This window comes from Scardinius erythrophthalmus, assembly GCF_964197995.2.
Source record: "Scardinius erythrophthalmus genome assembly, chromosome: 23".
NCBI lineage: Eukaryota > Metazoa > Chordata > Actinopteri > Cypriniformes > Leuciscidae > Scardinius > Scardinius erythrophthalmus.
In genome coordinates, this window is record NC_138243.1 from 23498742 (window position 1) to 23512005 (window position 13264).

At 37.0% G+C, this 13264-nt stretch overlaps 1 protein-coding gene across 6 annotated transcripts in view; it reads left to right on the plus strand.

Annotated features, from left to right (window-relative positions):
• The first annotated feature begins 2925 nt into the window (after nt 1-2925).
• Nucleotides 2926-13264, plus strand: part of msi2a (musashi RNA-binding protein 2a) — a 162068-nt gene continuing 151729 nt past the window's right edge. For 3 of the 6 annotated variants that reach the window (XM_081354709.1, XM_081354710.1, XM_081354712.1), the window contains exons 1-5: nt 2931-3158; nt 3408-3448; nt 3740-3821; nt 5252-5336; nt 10309-10350. In XM_081354709.1, the coding sequence (XP_081210835.1) occupies nt 3097-3158; nt 3408-3448; nt 3740-3821; nt 5252-5336; nt 10309-10350 (312 nt within the window). In that variant the 5' untranslated portion in view covers nt 2931-3096. Of the gene's footprint in view, nt 3159-3407; nt 3449-3739; nt 3822-5251; nt 5337-10308; nt 10351-13264 lie in introns of all 6 variants that reach the window. The other 3 variants (XM_081354713.1, XM_081354714.1, XM_081354711.1) reach the window with 2 other exon arrangements.

The window sequence follows — 13264 nt, forward strand, 5'->3', positions numbered from 1 at the left end:
TCTAGGATCTGATTTTTATTAAACAACCAACATTTTTTTTTTTTTTCTGCCCTGAAGAACCTGCAAAACGGATTTTGTGAGATAAGGTTAACTTTGTATTTGAATTCAGACATACTTCTTTTTTCACATACTGTTTTTCACATACTATATAGTAGGGAAGATTTGCGATTTCGGATGCAGACCTTGATGAGCTGGTTCAGGTGTGTTTAATTGGGGTTGGAGCTGAACTGACAGTGGCCCTCCAGGAGCTGGATTGGACACCCGTTTTAAACCATATCTGATTTCTTCAAAATATTGTAAAATCTTTACAAAAAAAGGAGTTTAAGAAATCCATACTCTGGCTGTCTTAAAACAAATTACGTGCACCTACTACTTCTGGCCAATAGATGTCACTCAGTGTAAAGCTTTGAATGGCTGGTTATGAGTAGGTGGCCAGGATAGTATTTATTTTTAAAGCAATATCATAAATTGATAATATTCTTCTAACAAATATTGTGTGAAAAAATACAAATGTATATTTACATATTTTTTTATATATACTGCATATGTATGCAGGTTGATCACTAATGACTACAAGTGTGGTAAATACACTATGCAGCAGAAAAGTGTGGGTGTATGTGTAATATATATATATATATATATATATATATATATATATATATATATATATATATATATATATACATATTATATTATTTTTTTTATTTTATTTTTTTATCAAGCTTGTATATTTAAGTTCAGTAATTTCACTTAAATGACAATTCATAGGTCATTTTCATTACCATTTAAGTGAAATTACTGAACTTAAATCTATGAGCTTGATAAAAATGATCATTCTAGAAGAATATATATATATATATATATATATATATATATATATATATATATATATATATATATATATATATATATATTTGTGTGTGTTTACTTGCCACACAAGTAGAGTTACTAGATGTGATCAACATGGATGCATATGTAGTAAATATACATTTATAATTTTTTTTACACAATATTTGTAAGAATTTTTTTCATTTATATCCTTGGTTCTAAAAATAAACACTATCCTGACTATCCCTGTGGTGCTCTACAGAGAAACGGATCTAGCTGACTTGAATAAATGTCACATGGCTGTGCAACCATGTGAAAGATCCCACAGCAAAGCACTTTGTAGAGAAAAGGTGACTTCTATTGCAATAATTTGCATGAAATATCATGGGAAAGTGTGCTGAAATGGGCTGAATATTTAAAGTGAGTGGTGACATTCTTCAATAAACATGCAGAGAAGCCCCTGTATTTGGCCCTGCTCTCATATCTGCCTGCCGCAGGGGGTCTGATTGGTTTGCTCTGAGGAATCTGAATGCCACAGCTGATACTGTTGCATGTATCATATTCTCCAGTCTTAACTTTGAGATTTCTATTTCTCTAAGCAGAAAATTCTCTCATTTCCCAGAGTGCCCTGATGAATGCATATTATCCTAAAGAGGCGCAGTGATCTGTTAGGCAGCTAACAGATGCACAACATTAAAAAATGAGACTTTCAGTAAGTAGAAGATCCACTCATTAATCAAACACAGATGCCGCTGTGACTGTGGGTCTCCCTCACAGATTGGACTTGATGCAGTTCCTTTTCCTTGATACAGAAAAATACTCTTGGCTCCAAATATCAAAAAACTCCCCCTCAATGTCCCCTTTACCAGCAGAAGTCATTGTAATATCAAATATCAGAGTTTGAACATCAGATTTTCGGGACTGGAATGGGTTTGAGAAAGTTTATTAGAACATTAGCAGCATGATCTATGAATGACCTGTTGTGTTTAAGTGAGTTAAGAAATGATTGTCTGGTTCAAGAGTTCTTATTTGGCCACAGTGGGAGAAGCAATGCTCTTGTTTTCCACAGTAATCTGGTTCTGTGAAACTAGAGCTGCAGTCATTTGATAAACGTCCTATTTGAGCATTTCCATATCAATGAAGTCAGCAGATGCCACACTAACACTGATCTATCCATTCTACATGCTCACTCAGCAAAGTGAAGCGGAGAAAGGCTCAGAAATGCATTGCCTGAATGCGTGGGGGTGTCAGAACCCTCCAGGAAAATTAACATACATACCAAATGATGTCTTTGGGTTATGTTTAGGGATAAACAATATTATCAGCTCTGAATAACAGAATAGCTGGAAAGTCCCCACCAGTCCGTGTTTTATACAGCAAGCTCCAGTGTTATTTTAGTAGTATTGATATACTATTACTTTTGTTAATGTTTAAAATTAGAAAAATAAAAATCATTTTAATTGTTTTATTTATTAGGTTTTAGTTTATTTAAACTAAATGAAAAGGAGAAATGTCACCTTGGCAACTAGCTGAAATAAAATAAAGGTAAGTATATTTTTAATATTTTATTTTAGTTAATGATTATTTTATTTCAAGTAGCCTAATGAAAATGTTTTTTTTTTTTTATGTTTTTTTTTTTAGTTAATAACCAAGCTCAGTATTGAAAGGTGCCAACAGAATGAAAGGACTTTTAAGAGAAAAAAATGAATTCCAAAGCAAATTTGATCATTTATAAATCGTATTTATCTCTGTGCACTATGTACATTCACTTATAAACTATGTGTGGATTTATGACATTGCCACTATTAATAAGTTGTCAAACTAAAATGACAAACATGACATATGCGAGTGCCACCAAGAAAACACTTGATTTTAGTTCAATTTTGTGAACTATTGTGCTTCATTTTAGTTTTAAATATTCGGTTTCCTTTCCAGAAAGCCTCTTGGTTGTATTTATTCAGAAGGTGGCGCAAATGTAAACTTTATAGGGTTTAAAGAGCCTACTGAAGATCTGAATCCACTCTCGTGATTCCTGTCAAACGCTGCTAACCAACAGGGGGCGTGGTTTCCATAGATAGGTAGGCGCAGATCCCCGCCGGATTGGTTGGCTGATGCTTTCAGTCACGCCCCCTCCTGAGAGGGGCGGGAGCGCGCGCTGATCCCACGTGTGACGCTAGCGCTCCCGGTTCGGTAATATTCCTTGAGCTGGGGCTGCAGTGCCCGTGTGTGTGTGTATGCGTGTGTTTGGAGTTGGTTGGGCTTTGAGCTATGGAAGCGGACGCGAGTCAAGTCACCTCTGGAAGCCCGAGTGATTCGCTACACGACCCGGGGTAAGAAGACAGGACAAGTGCGAGCGCGCCCTTGTGTGTGTTTGGAGTTTGATTCTGTTTTCAGCGCGAGCGAGCGCATGTCCTTCCTCGCGCAGTTCTGCTGATGTTTTGATTGACAGGTCATATCTAAGGCTCATATCAGCCGGTACACAGCTCAAGCTGTTGGTAGCTCGCTCTTTATGAGGTATTTACAAGGAAAATGGCCGTTTTGACATCTGGAGTCACTTATACCATTTTTTCTCCTTACAGTAAAATGTTTATCGGTGGCCTCAGCTGGCAAACCTCACCAGGTAAGGATCATTTATTCTGTTTTGGAGTTGTTTTGCGTCATATTTATCCATCGCACGCGTTGGAAGCTGTTTGTGTGTATGTGTGTCACTGCGCACAAGGTTATTGTGATTTTCAGTCATCTGACATTAAAGCGAGCGACGCGACAAAACTTAAACGCTCTCATTATAATCAACGAAGTGTGAAGCGCGCGACCTTCGTTGATTATAACGGCAGCGTGCAAGCTTAATCGCGTCGCTCACTTGAAGTGTAGACACGGTGTAACCCTCTTGTGTCCTTGTGTTTGTGTTCAGACAGCCTTAGAGACTATTTCAGTAAATTCGGGGAGATCAGAGAATGTATGGTGATGCGCGACCCCACCACCAAACGCTCCAGGTAAACACACGTGCTTCAATTTCTCCGTTTTTTTGTTGTTGCTGTCTCTATTCTGCTGTCTTATGATGCGTTAAGGGTAGATCAAGAAGAACAGGACAGAAAGCTGATTCATAATGCAATTTGACATTTAGGTTAGGACTGTACTGCTAGAGAGAGATTCCCTATTTTCTAAATTATATTTCAAAAGACAAAGTACATTTGCAAATATGTGACAGAGCCAGGCAATGCACATTATATGTGTATATCAGTCTTTTCTTCATAATTCTGCAGCGGGGAATCCACAGCATCCATATATTGGAGAAGTGACCCTAATAAAGCCATATAAGCCCATTTTTGTTATATTTTGAAATACAAAAATTCAAAGCATGAGAGAAATAGTTTCTTAGCAAATGCAAAATATTCTGATTTTCTTTTTGTTTGGAGCCAGTTGACTGTTCAGTTATTCAGGAATCGTTGCTTCTATCTGATACTGTAGAAGTAGCATAAAAACTTTGTTTTTCTGAGATGTTTTTTATAGAATCTAGTGCTAAAAGTGGCTCAGTATTGAAAATAATTTTAAAATTAGGAGATTAATAACTCAAATGCAACCTGTTATTATATTTTTAAAGGAATATTCTATAGTTGAAAAGATCTGTATTGGAATATATAGCACTGGAATGGTGGTTTCAAAAGGAGATGCAGCAGAACATCTGAAATGATTATTAAATGAAAAACAAATGGCCTGACTCTGTATAATTAATTAACATAACTTTTTTTTAATTTTTGTCAAGCTGAGCTTCTTAGGAATGCTGCAATTGACCTCTTCCTAATAAACCTACCTAGACTAAGAACCCATTCAATCTCTTATAAAAAGCATTAACTGAATCCACTCAGAACACATAATGAACTTGAACCACTTAAACCGAGAGGGAAAAAATACAGATATAAGGCCTCACAAGCTTGCTGCTTTAGCAATAAATATGTTTGGTTAAAGTTAAATGGGTGCTGAGAAGTGTCTTTAATTTAGTCAGTTTCTGATGTTTAAATTACAGACGAGTATAACATCTTTTTCTATTCTATTTATAATAATAATAATCTTTCAAATTTAGATTTGGGTGGGTTTAAAGGGTCACTTTCCCTGTATAAATATATCAGACCGGCCAAAATTTTCAGACAATGTATTGTATTTTGTTCCAGGATATACTATTTGTGATACATTATTCAAGGGCATAGGAACATTTCGAAGAGTGTAGCAGCGACATATCAAGGCACTGAATAGTTATAATTATCTCACAACAAGTGGAAATTTCTAAATGTGTCATAATGATTGCAACTCCCCGCCTTCACTGAGCGTATCAACAAATATACAAGAGCGCTTTGTCTGCTGTCACAATTTTTCTGCCTCTCCTATGAAATTATCTCCTGACCTTCATTGTGTTTTTGTTCCACAGAGGGTTTGGCTTCATCACGTTTGCAGATGTTTCCAGTGTAGATAAAGTCTTAGCTCAACCACACCACGAATTAGACTCCAAGACGGTATGTATCACTTCATAACGTTTGGTTTCTGTAACTGAGAATGGAGAGTGTGCATTGAAACAGATGTCATTCAGATGAAGTTTTTTCCCACAGAGTTTTTTCATTTCCTTTCCCATCTCTGTTTATTTCCTGCTGCTTTATTAAATTTTGTTTTTTTAGCTTGAGTGGACTGAGAGTTTTACGTACTTGCATAACAGTGCTTAACAATAGGAAAGGCCTAGGGCCAGTGTGAAAGAGATCGGAATTGTAATTGCTATAGGGCCACAGGGCTCTACAGTGCGACCATTTCAGTCGCATCTGCTACTGAAAATTACTGTGTGCGACTGGGTAAAAATTTATAGGAGCAATTGTGCGACTGACCCGATCAGGCCAGGTTCTACGGGGGTGCACCTCAGAATACGCACTTCTCAAAACGCACAAGTTTTTGTCCAGTGCTAAGTTCTGCACACTCACGAATCAGTCCTCTCATTGTAACAAACAAAGTGTAGAGACAATGTAAATAAGAGGGTCATTGCGCAGTCATTGTAGACAACTTCATTAATTATACCGGAAGTTTGTGAGACTCTATGTGCGCTTTCTAGGCTATACATACTGTAATCCATTCAGAATTTGAATAAAAGTTTTGTTTTTTGTGCTACTAAAAGGACCAACAGCCACTTAACTTGTTTTTGATATTTATAATATATGATATGGTTAAGCAATATCACATGAGCAAGACTGCGGTTTTCCCCAAATATCAGCGTGATTGCAAATGTGCTGTTGATTTTATACAACTGTTTAATAAACAGTATTTAATATTAAGTGACTTAGGCACAATATTGTCTGATTTTGCTCCATTTCATCAGTCACAGCTAAGCTTGCACATGTTTTGTTGATGAATGAATCTGTCTTTTTGAACGAATCGGGTGAGTCAATGATTCAATGACCCATTCATAAAGACCGTCGCTGCATCCGAAATCAAATAGTTCCCTACTATATATTATGCGAAAAACAGTACACTAAAAGAGTAGTATGCTTGAATACATAGTATTCGGAGAACAGTAGGCGAAAAGTTCCCAGATGGCCTATTACTTCTGGCGAGATTCTGAAGTGTGCATTCGATGGACACTTTACTATCCCATGAGGACATGGGAGAGAATATGAATGGCAGGAAAGCGACGCTAGGTCACATGACAGTAACAATATGACGGACGTAGTACGTCTAAATTTAATTCATATTACCCACATTCATACTATAAAGAATATACTTTTTTAATGGTTGCAAAGTAAATTCCAATTCAAATGTAGTACCTACTCAGACAGTATGCGTTTTCGTACGCAGAGAGTCACTTGCTTTAAGCGCAAGAAGAGGCGAAAGAGTACTCAATTTATGCCGAGTTTCACAGAATTGACTACTCTTTTGCATCTCCTTGCACTTGAACGGACACATACACACAATATCAAAATACCCGTCTCGTAAACATAGTTGTTATGTCTAAACGGTTGAGAAAGAAATCGGATGTGTATCATTTAATTGGATTCGTGCATCAGGTCAAAAGGACAGCCGCTCTGCGACAAGTCATTAATGTTAATCAAGCAACAAAACAGCTTTAACAAAGATTAATCTATATTTCATTAAATTCAGTGAACACTATGCAGTGTTGTTTTACATTTAATTTTTACATTTCTGTACCTGAATACTACTGTTAGACTTTACTTTATTTTTAACTTTGTTATATTGTATTTATCTATGCTTGTAATTTGTGTTTCTTATTTTATTACACACTGTTCTCTCGTCTTTAATAATGTTTGATTTTATTAGTTAGGCTAGTAGTTTTTGCTGTGTTATCGAACTACTTAAAGTGTTCTTTAAGTAATAAATAGAAAGCAGTGTTATGTTCGTCAACCCCCCCACATCCAAACTTTTTTTTTTTTTTTTACCGATCTGTGACTCAAAAAAAACGATAAATGATCCAAACTGTGAGTTTTGGGATCCGTTGCACACCTAATTTGTGAAAGAAGTACAGAAAATGTTGGCAGGGCCAGTAAAAATTAACAACTTGCCCATCCTTATTTTTCTTTTAGTCCTGCATATGTAGTAGAATCAGCCATAAAACTCAACGCTGTGTGTTAAAATGAATTTGGCATCTGTGTATATGGTGTTTAGACTGACATTCACTCAAGGACTCTGAGCCGAAATGTGTCCTTTCCTTGTTTATCTGGGAAATAACTAAAAGATAACTGTTATAAACTCATCTGATCTCATTCTGAACTGAAGGGACACCTCTGGATTTCCCCTTTCTTTCCTTTCACAGTCACCTGAGACTCATGGACATTCACTTCCCACCCACATGGATTTGATGTTTCCCTTTGCATGTCTTCATATTGTAAACTTGCAATCTTCTATAGCATTAGCTTGAGTTAGCTCACTACTGAACAAGGAAGAAATTCCCAAAATGACCCCTAGAGTGTTGAAAATGTGAACATTCATAATGGAAATATATAGTTACATCAGTCAGTGTGCTTGCATTCTGAAAAGAACACTTCTCTACTGTGCGTTGATTTCTTTAGTATGTTTAGTTTGTGGGGAAAAAAAACAAAAACTTAAATGTCAGACAAACTACGCCGAACACCTGGAGCGACTACACCACACGCTGTCTTCATTCTCCAAGTCTTATATGCTCCAGAAACGCTTGCGTGTCTGATGCTGTCTGTAAATCTGACGGTAATGAATAATTACGACTGGCAGTGAGGTTTCAGGGCTGTGCTGTGTGTCACTCGTATTCAGCTGAAATCAGATTTCTGTGAGCTTTTTATCGCAGTGGGGGGTTGTTATCTCGTCTCCTGCAATCAGCGCTGAGTTTTGTACAGTGTACAAGAACAGTAAACACTTTGAGTGATGTCTTTTTAAAGAGGAACTTTTGATGGAGGATCTACCAGGTGTATTTGAAAAATCATTGGCTCTGTCTTAAATGACTGAGTTGTCTACCTAGATGGCATTTTTAGGAACAGACACAGTGTTTTTTTCAGAATACAGTAAGCAGTTTTAGAAGATTTTGGTTGAAAGCTCGTTTAGGGGTTACACCTGCAGATTGCCATTTAAACCTGGAATGAACGTTTAAATGCATCTCCTGTGATTTGGATTTCAAAGGTCTAAAATAGTAAAAATAAATATGCTGAAAGTCTACATGTCACCCTAAACTCGTCAGTTGAGCAGAACATTCATCGTTATTTTAGTCATGGACCTGCACTTTGCCTGTGCTTCATGTGACTGAAATCTTCTAGACTGTATGGTTATTTTAAGCATGGAAGCAGCTCAGGGTACTTTACAAATGCAATGTGGAAGTTTTTGACTTCCAGCTAAAGTGGTTTTTGTAATCCAAACACAAAATGCTTTGAGCCTCTTTATACTTGTATGTAGCGCTGACCGCTTGTGATCGGATCAGCCAAAAGGATGTTAATACCAGATGTAAACCACTATCTGAAAGCAATAAAAGGCTACTAACACATTAAACTGCTACTGCTGAGATGGGAGAAGCTCAGTAATTGCTTCATCTGGAAATACACAGGACTTTATTTACACAATGTGTGCTCGAGTCTAAATTACATATTGGCTTAATAACTGCTGTCTGCTGTTTGGTTTAGATTATCACTAGGTTTTAAGATTTTTCTGATTAGTCTGTGATTAGTTTGTCTGACTGAATGGCTGGCACTGCAGTGGTTTTGCTTTTGTTTTGACAAATCCAGTACCAGCAACAATGGTAATAAATTTTTTTTTTGTATTAATTGGCCTAATAAGTTATGACCTCTAATGTCCTGACCCCATAGACGTAGCTTATTGATTTCAATGGATTTCTAATCCAACAACTGGACCATTTGCAAATGCATAACTCAAAAACCGACATCACATTGTTTTGTTTATAGACCCAGTATACACACAAATGTTGCCCAATTTATCCGTGCATTAATCAGAAAAGGATGTTTGCTCTCAGGCTGTATGGAAAAAGACTCCTAATTTCTACTGATTTGAAATTCAAAGCGTAATATTGTTTCTGCTCACATCGCCTTGTTTCTATGGAGTAATTGAGGTTGAATTGGTTAAGCCTCAGGCTAATTGCTAAAACGAATCGCTACATGAAATTCATCACAGAGAAGGTTTCCATACCTGTTACAAAATCCATCTCTCTCTAATTGACCTGATTTGGGGAGATAACGATCACAGCTCAGTCAAATGGAATTTTGGGAGAGTAAAAGGTTCATTCAGTGGACACCAGTGTGTCATTTCAGAGAATAATTACCCCGTGAGAAGCACAGTGAATTGACGTATCTATATTTAAAATGGGCAACATATACATTATAGACAAGGCAGAAAAATACTAAGATTCTATCCAGCAAGAAGCTGTGTGTGTGTTTTATTTAGAAAGGCTCTGTGTCTGTAATGATACACTTATATGCTGCAGAGCCCTCAGGCAAACGTTCAAAACTACACTAGGAGTTTTGCTACAATCTAAAGCCTTTGCCTTGCTGAACATGGACAAGTAATTTCCTGCAAGAGCCCAATTTCGATCTGTTTATGTTTTTCCTCTTGACTACGTCTGCCTGTATGAGATTGTTTGAAACTCCTCTTTATAAGAGGCTGTATTAAGGCTGAGGCAAGACAGTGTGACATTGGAGCATGAAATAGTTTCTCTGATAATTCTTTCTGTCTGCACACCTTCAGCAGATTGAACACAAACTGAAATTAACAAGATGACAAGCCAAAGAGTTAATGGCTTTGTTCCAGTGTGACCCATCCGTGCTCCAAATTTTTTCATTCCAAAGCTTGATGGTGTTGATGATTTGTATGAAATGATGAACGAGTGTATTTAAGTATGAAGTATGAAAGAGTGTATTAAATTTAGATCTGGATAACTGCATTCAAATATGACTTTGCTTTTCTAATCGTCATTCTCTCTCTCTCTCTCTCTCTCTTTCTTTCTCTGTTTGTGCACAGATTGATCCTAAGGTCGCCTTTCCTCGACGCGCCCAACCCAAGGTCAGAATTTTATAACTTTTGTTTGACGCTGACATTCTTTTTTGCTTTTGCGTAAGCGGTTTTCATATTGTATTTTTTTTTTTTTTTTAATTTTTTTTTGTAGTGCAGACCTGTGCATCATAGTGTGGAATATCAATTATGTGGTCGGTCAGTGATGCATGTGTCCATCTGAAGTGATTTTCAGGGATTTGTGGGTAGTGCTATTAGTTGTCAGTGTGTCCGTCTCTTTTGTGCTAATGCAGTTCTTCCTCTTTACTCTGTAAATTGGTCTGAAGCTCATAGTGTCCGCCCAAGTGCCATCCACTCTGGCAGTTTCTTTCTTTTTTGTCCCACAACAAACACCGATCGATAATGTTTTTTTTTCTTGGTTTTGAGTGCCTCACAGGTTAGTTTGTTCTGTGCTGAATGGCTCAGGTTTCAGACAGGTGGAAAGCGCTCCGAATGATCCAGGGCATGTCTTCAAAGTCTGTTGGCATGCATTTCCAAAATTTCCAGACAGTTCTTTCCCCTTATTTATTTGCCAGTTTTGGTCTCTTAACCTTTTCCTTTGTAGCACAGAACAGCTCAGACGTTTCCCCCCTCCTCAGGTCCCTGGATTCCTGTTGAAACAAAGAAAATGCATTTTGCTCCAAGGCAGCCCTGTTATTTATTTTGTATTTTTTTGGACCCCCTAAACAATATGAACTCCCCTGCAGACAGCAGGTTATGAGAACTGAATTGTCAATTTCAGGGAGACATGGACCGGTTTCTCTCTCTCTTGTAACATAGCATCATTTCTGCCGTGTCCTTTTTCTTATACCACAAAGATGGATAAAGAATAATGTGCTGTTTTTGTTGTTGTTTTTTTGTACTGTAAGTAAACGTAAAGCTGGGTGCATAAGTGCAGAAAGAACTGTATTTATTTTAGTGTGAAGCAGAGAACACGGATTTTAAGGGATCTTAAGGCAATAGGATTAAGGCAGATCTATTGGCATTGCACTGCCTTTTTTTTTGTACATGTAAAATTGATTTTAGGCCGCAAGCAGCTAATCGTTCTTGTCACACATCTTCCCTACATTCTGCCTGAACGGTAGTGCTCGTTTTTATTTCTTAGTGTGAGGTCCATGTCCACTGGAGACTTAGACATTTTTTTTTTTAACATGATTGCAGCCCTCCTGTTTATGGACCCTTTATAGTTGTCCTGTGTTATTGCAGTTTGAGAGGTTTGTATTTAGGTTAAGAGAAATGTTATCATCTGCGCTGTTTAGATTGAGAGTTACAGATGGGTGTGGTGACGTTAATGAGACTTTTAAGCAATGGAATTCTGCGTTGGGGTTGTTATTCCCTTGTGATGTCATCAGTGATGTCATTTACACTTGGAGATGAGTTTTTCCTAGCTGTTGTGTGTTGAGAATGTTGTTCTCTTCTCCTGCAGACATTAGTGTCTCAGAAATGAGCTTGTCTTTGGTAGCCAAAGTGACCGTTTTCCCCTGAGATTTTTTCCAGCCAACATTTGTTGCTGCCGGTGTCACACTGTGATAACACAACAGATTATGACGTGTCCCGACATGATTTTAATTGCCACTGGGACTGTGGCCTCTTGTGTCGTTAAAAGAGCTTTGAAAGCTTGTTATGGAAATGGCAGCTAGTCACGAGTCTCTTCAGAAGAGGTGACCATCGTGATTAACGGTTTCCTGTCTGCCTCATTAGCATGTGCGCACTGAGAACCACCACTCGGCTTTAAGTTGTCCCTGATTACTATAACTCATGTGAGATAGCCATACAAGACGTCCATTTTAAAGTCGTTTTGTTTTAGGGTCATCCCTGCCTTTAACAAGAATGAAATTGGTCCAGAGAAGTTCAGTGTTTCTTAATGGATACTAAACATTTTAATGTAGAGTTATGTTAGGTGTTTGTTAATTTTCCTTTATATTTTAGCATAGTTGTGTGCTTGCAGCTTGAATTAAATGTTGTTGTAGGGTGAGTCTGGGTATTGCAGAATAGAGCATTTTTTATGTTCAGTTCAGATGTCTTGCTGGGTTTGTTTGATCTAATTTAGTAAGTAGCATGCAGATACTTTTACTGTAGTTGACATGCAGTACACATATTGAGATTCATATCAAAAGTCGTATAAAGATGTATAGTGATCTCGAGATATATTCTTCCTTTAAGTTTAGTCGAGGGAGACCAGTTTAAGAACAGAAAACACAAAGCGCTGTATGAAACTTTGCAGGGACACAAATATAACTGTGCTAAGCGATGTCTGTGTTGGCGGAGCACGTTTTCTTTGCAGCTGGCCTTATTGTTATCAGACTGAGCTGCCAACTTTCACCTGAGCATGTGGATAATTCTTGTTTTTCTCATAACTATGTGAAACAAAATAAACACGATAACCATATGTAGACTCGAGTGTATATGTACGTTCTGCACGATAATTGGCTTTTCCTGTTTTCTGTGCTTGAGCTTAAATGCCTTTTTTCTGTATGTTGTTTTCAACTAAAAGGAAACCATAAGATATAATGTAAGCTTGTTGTGTATATTGCTTAATCATAAGCTTGTTCAGAAAAATTGGTGACAAAAACTTGAGAGAAAGTTTGAAACTAACGAGAAATAACATCTTTCTTGTTAAACTTCATTTAAATAAACAAAATAATCAAATATACCTTTTTATGAGCTCAAATATTCGATTACAATGTTTCTGAAAAAATGCCTGTCCCTAATTTTGGCAGATTTTTTTTTATGCCATATGATTCTAACATTCCTGGTTTGAATATTTTGAATAATTTTCTATTATTAACTGATTTTTTTTCTCATATTTTTGGCAATAGATGATCTTGAAACGAGGCCCTGTAGTCGTCCAATTTGACTCTCATATGCTGATGTATATATTTTAAATTTACAGTTTTTTTTTTTTAAATAAAATTTAATCACTTCT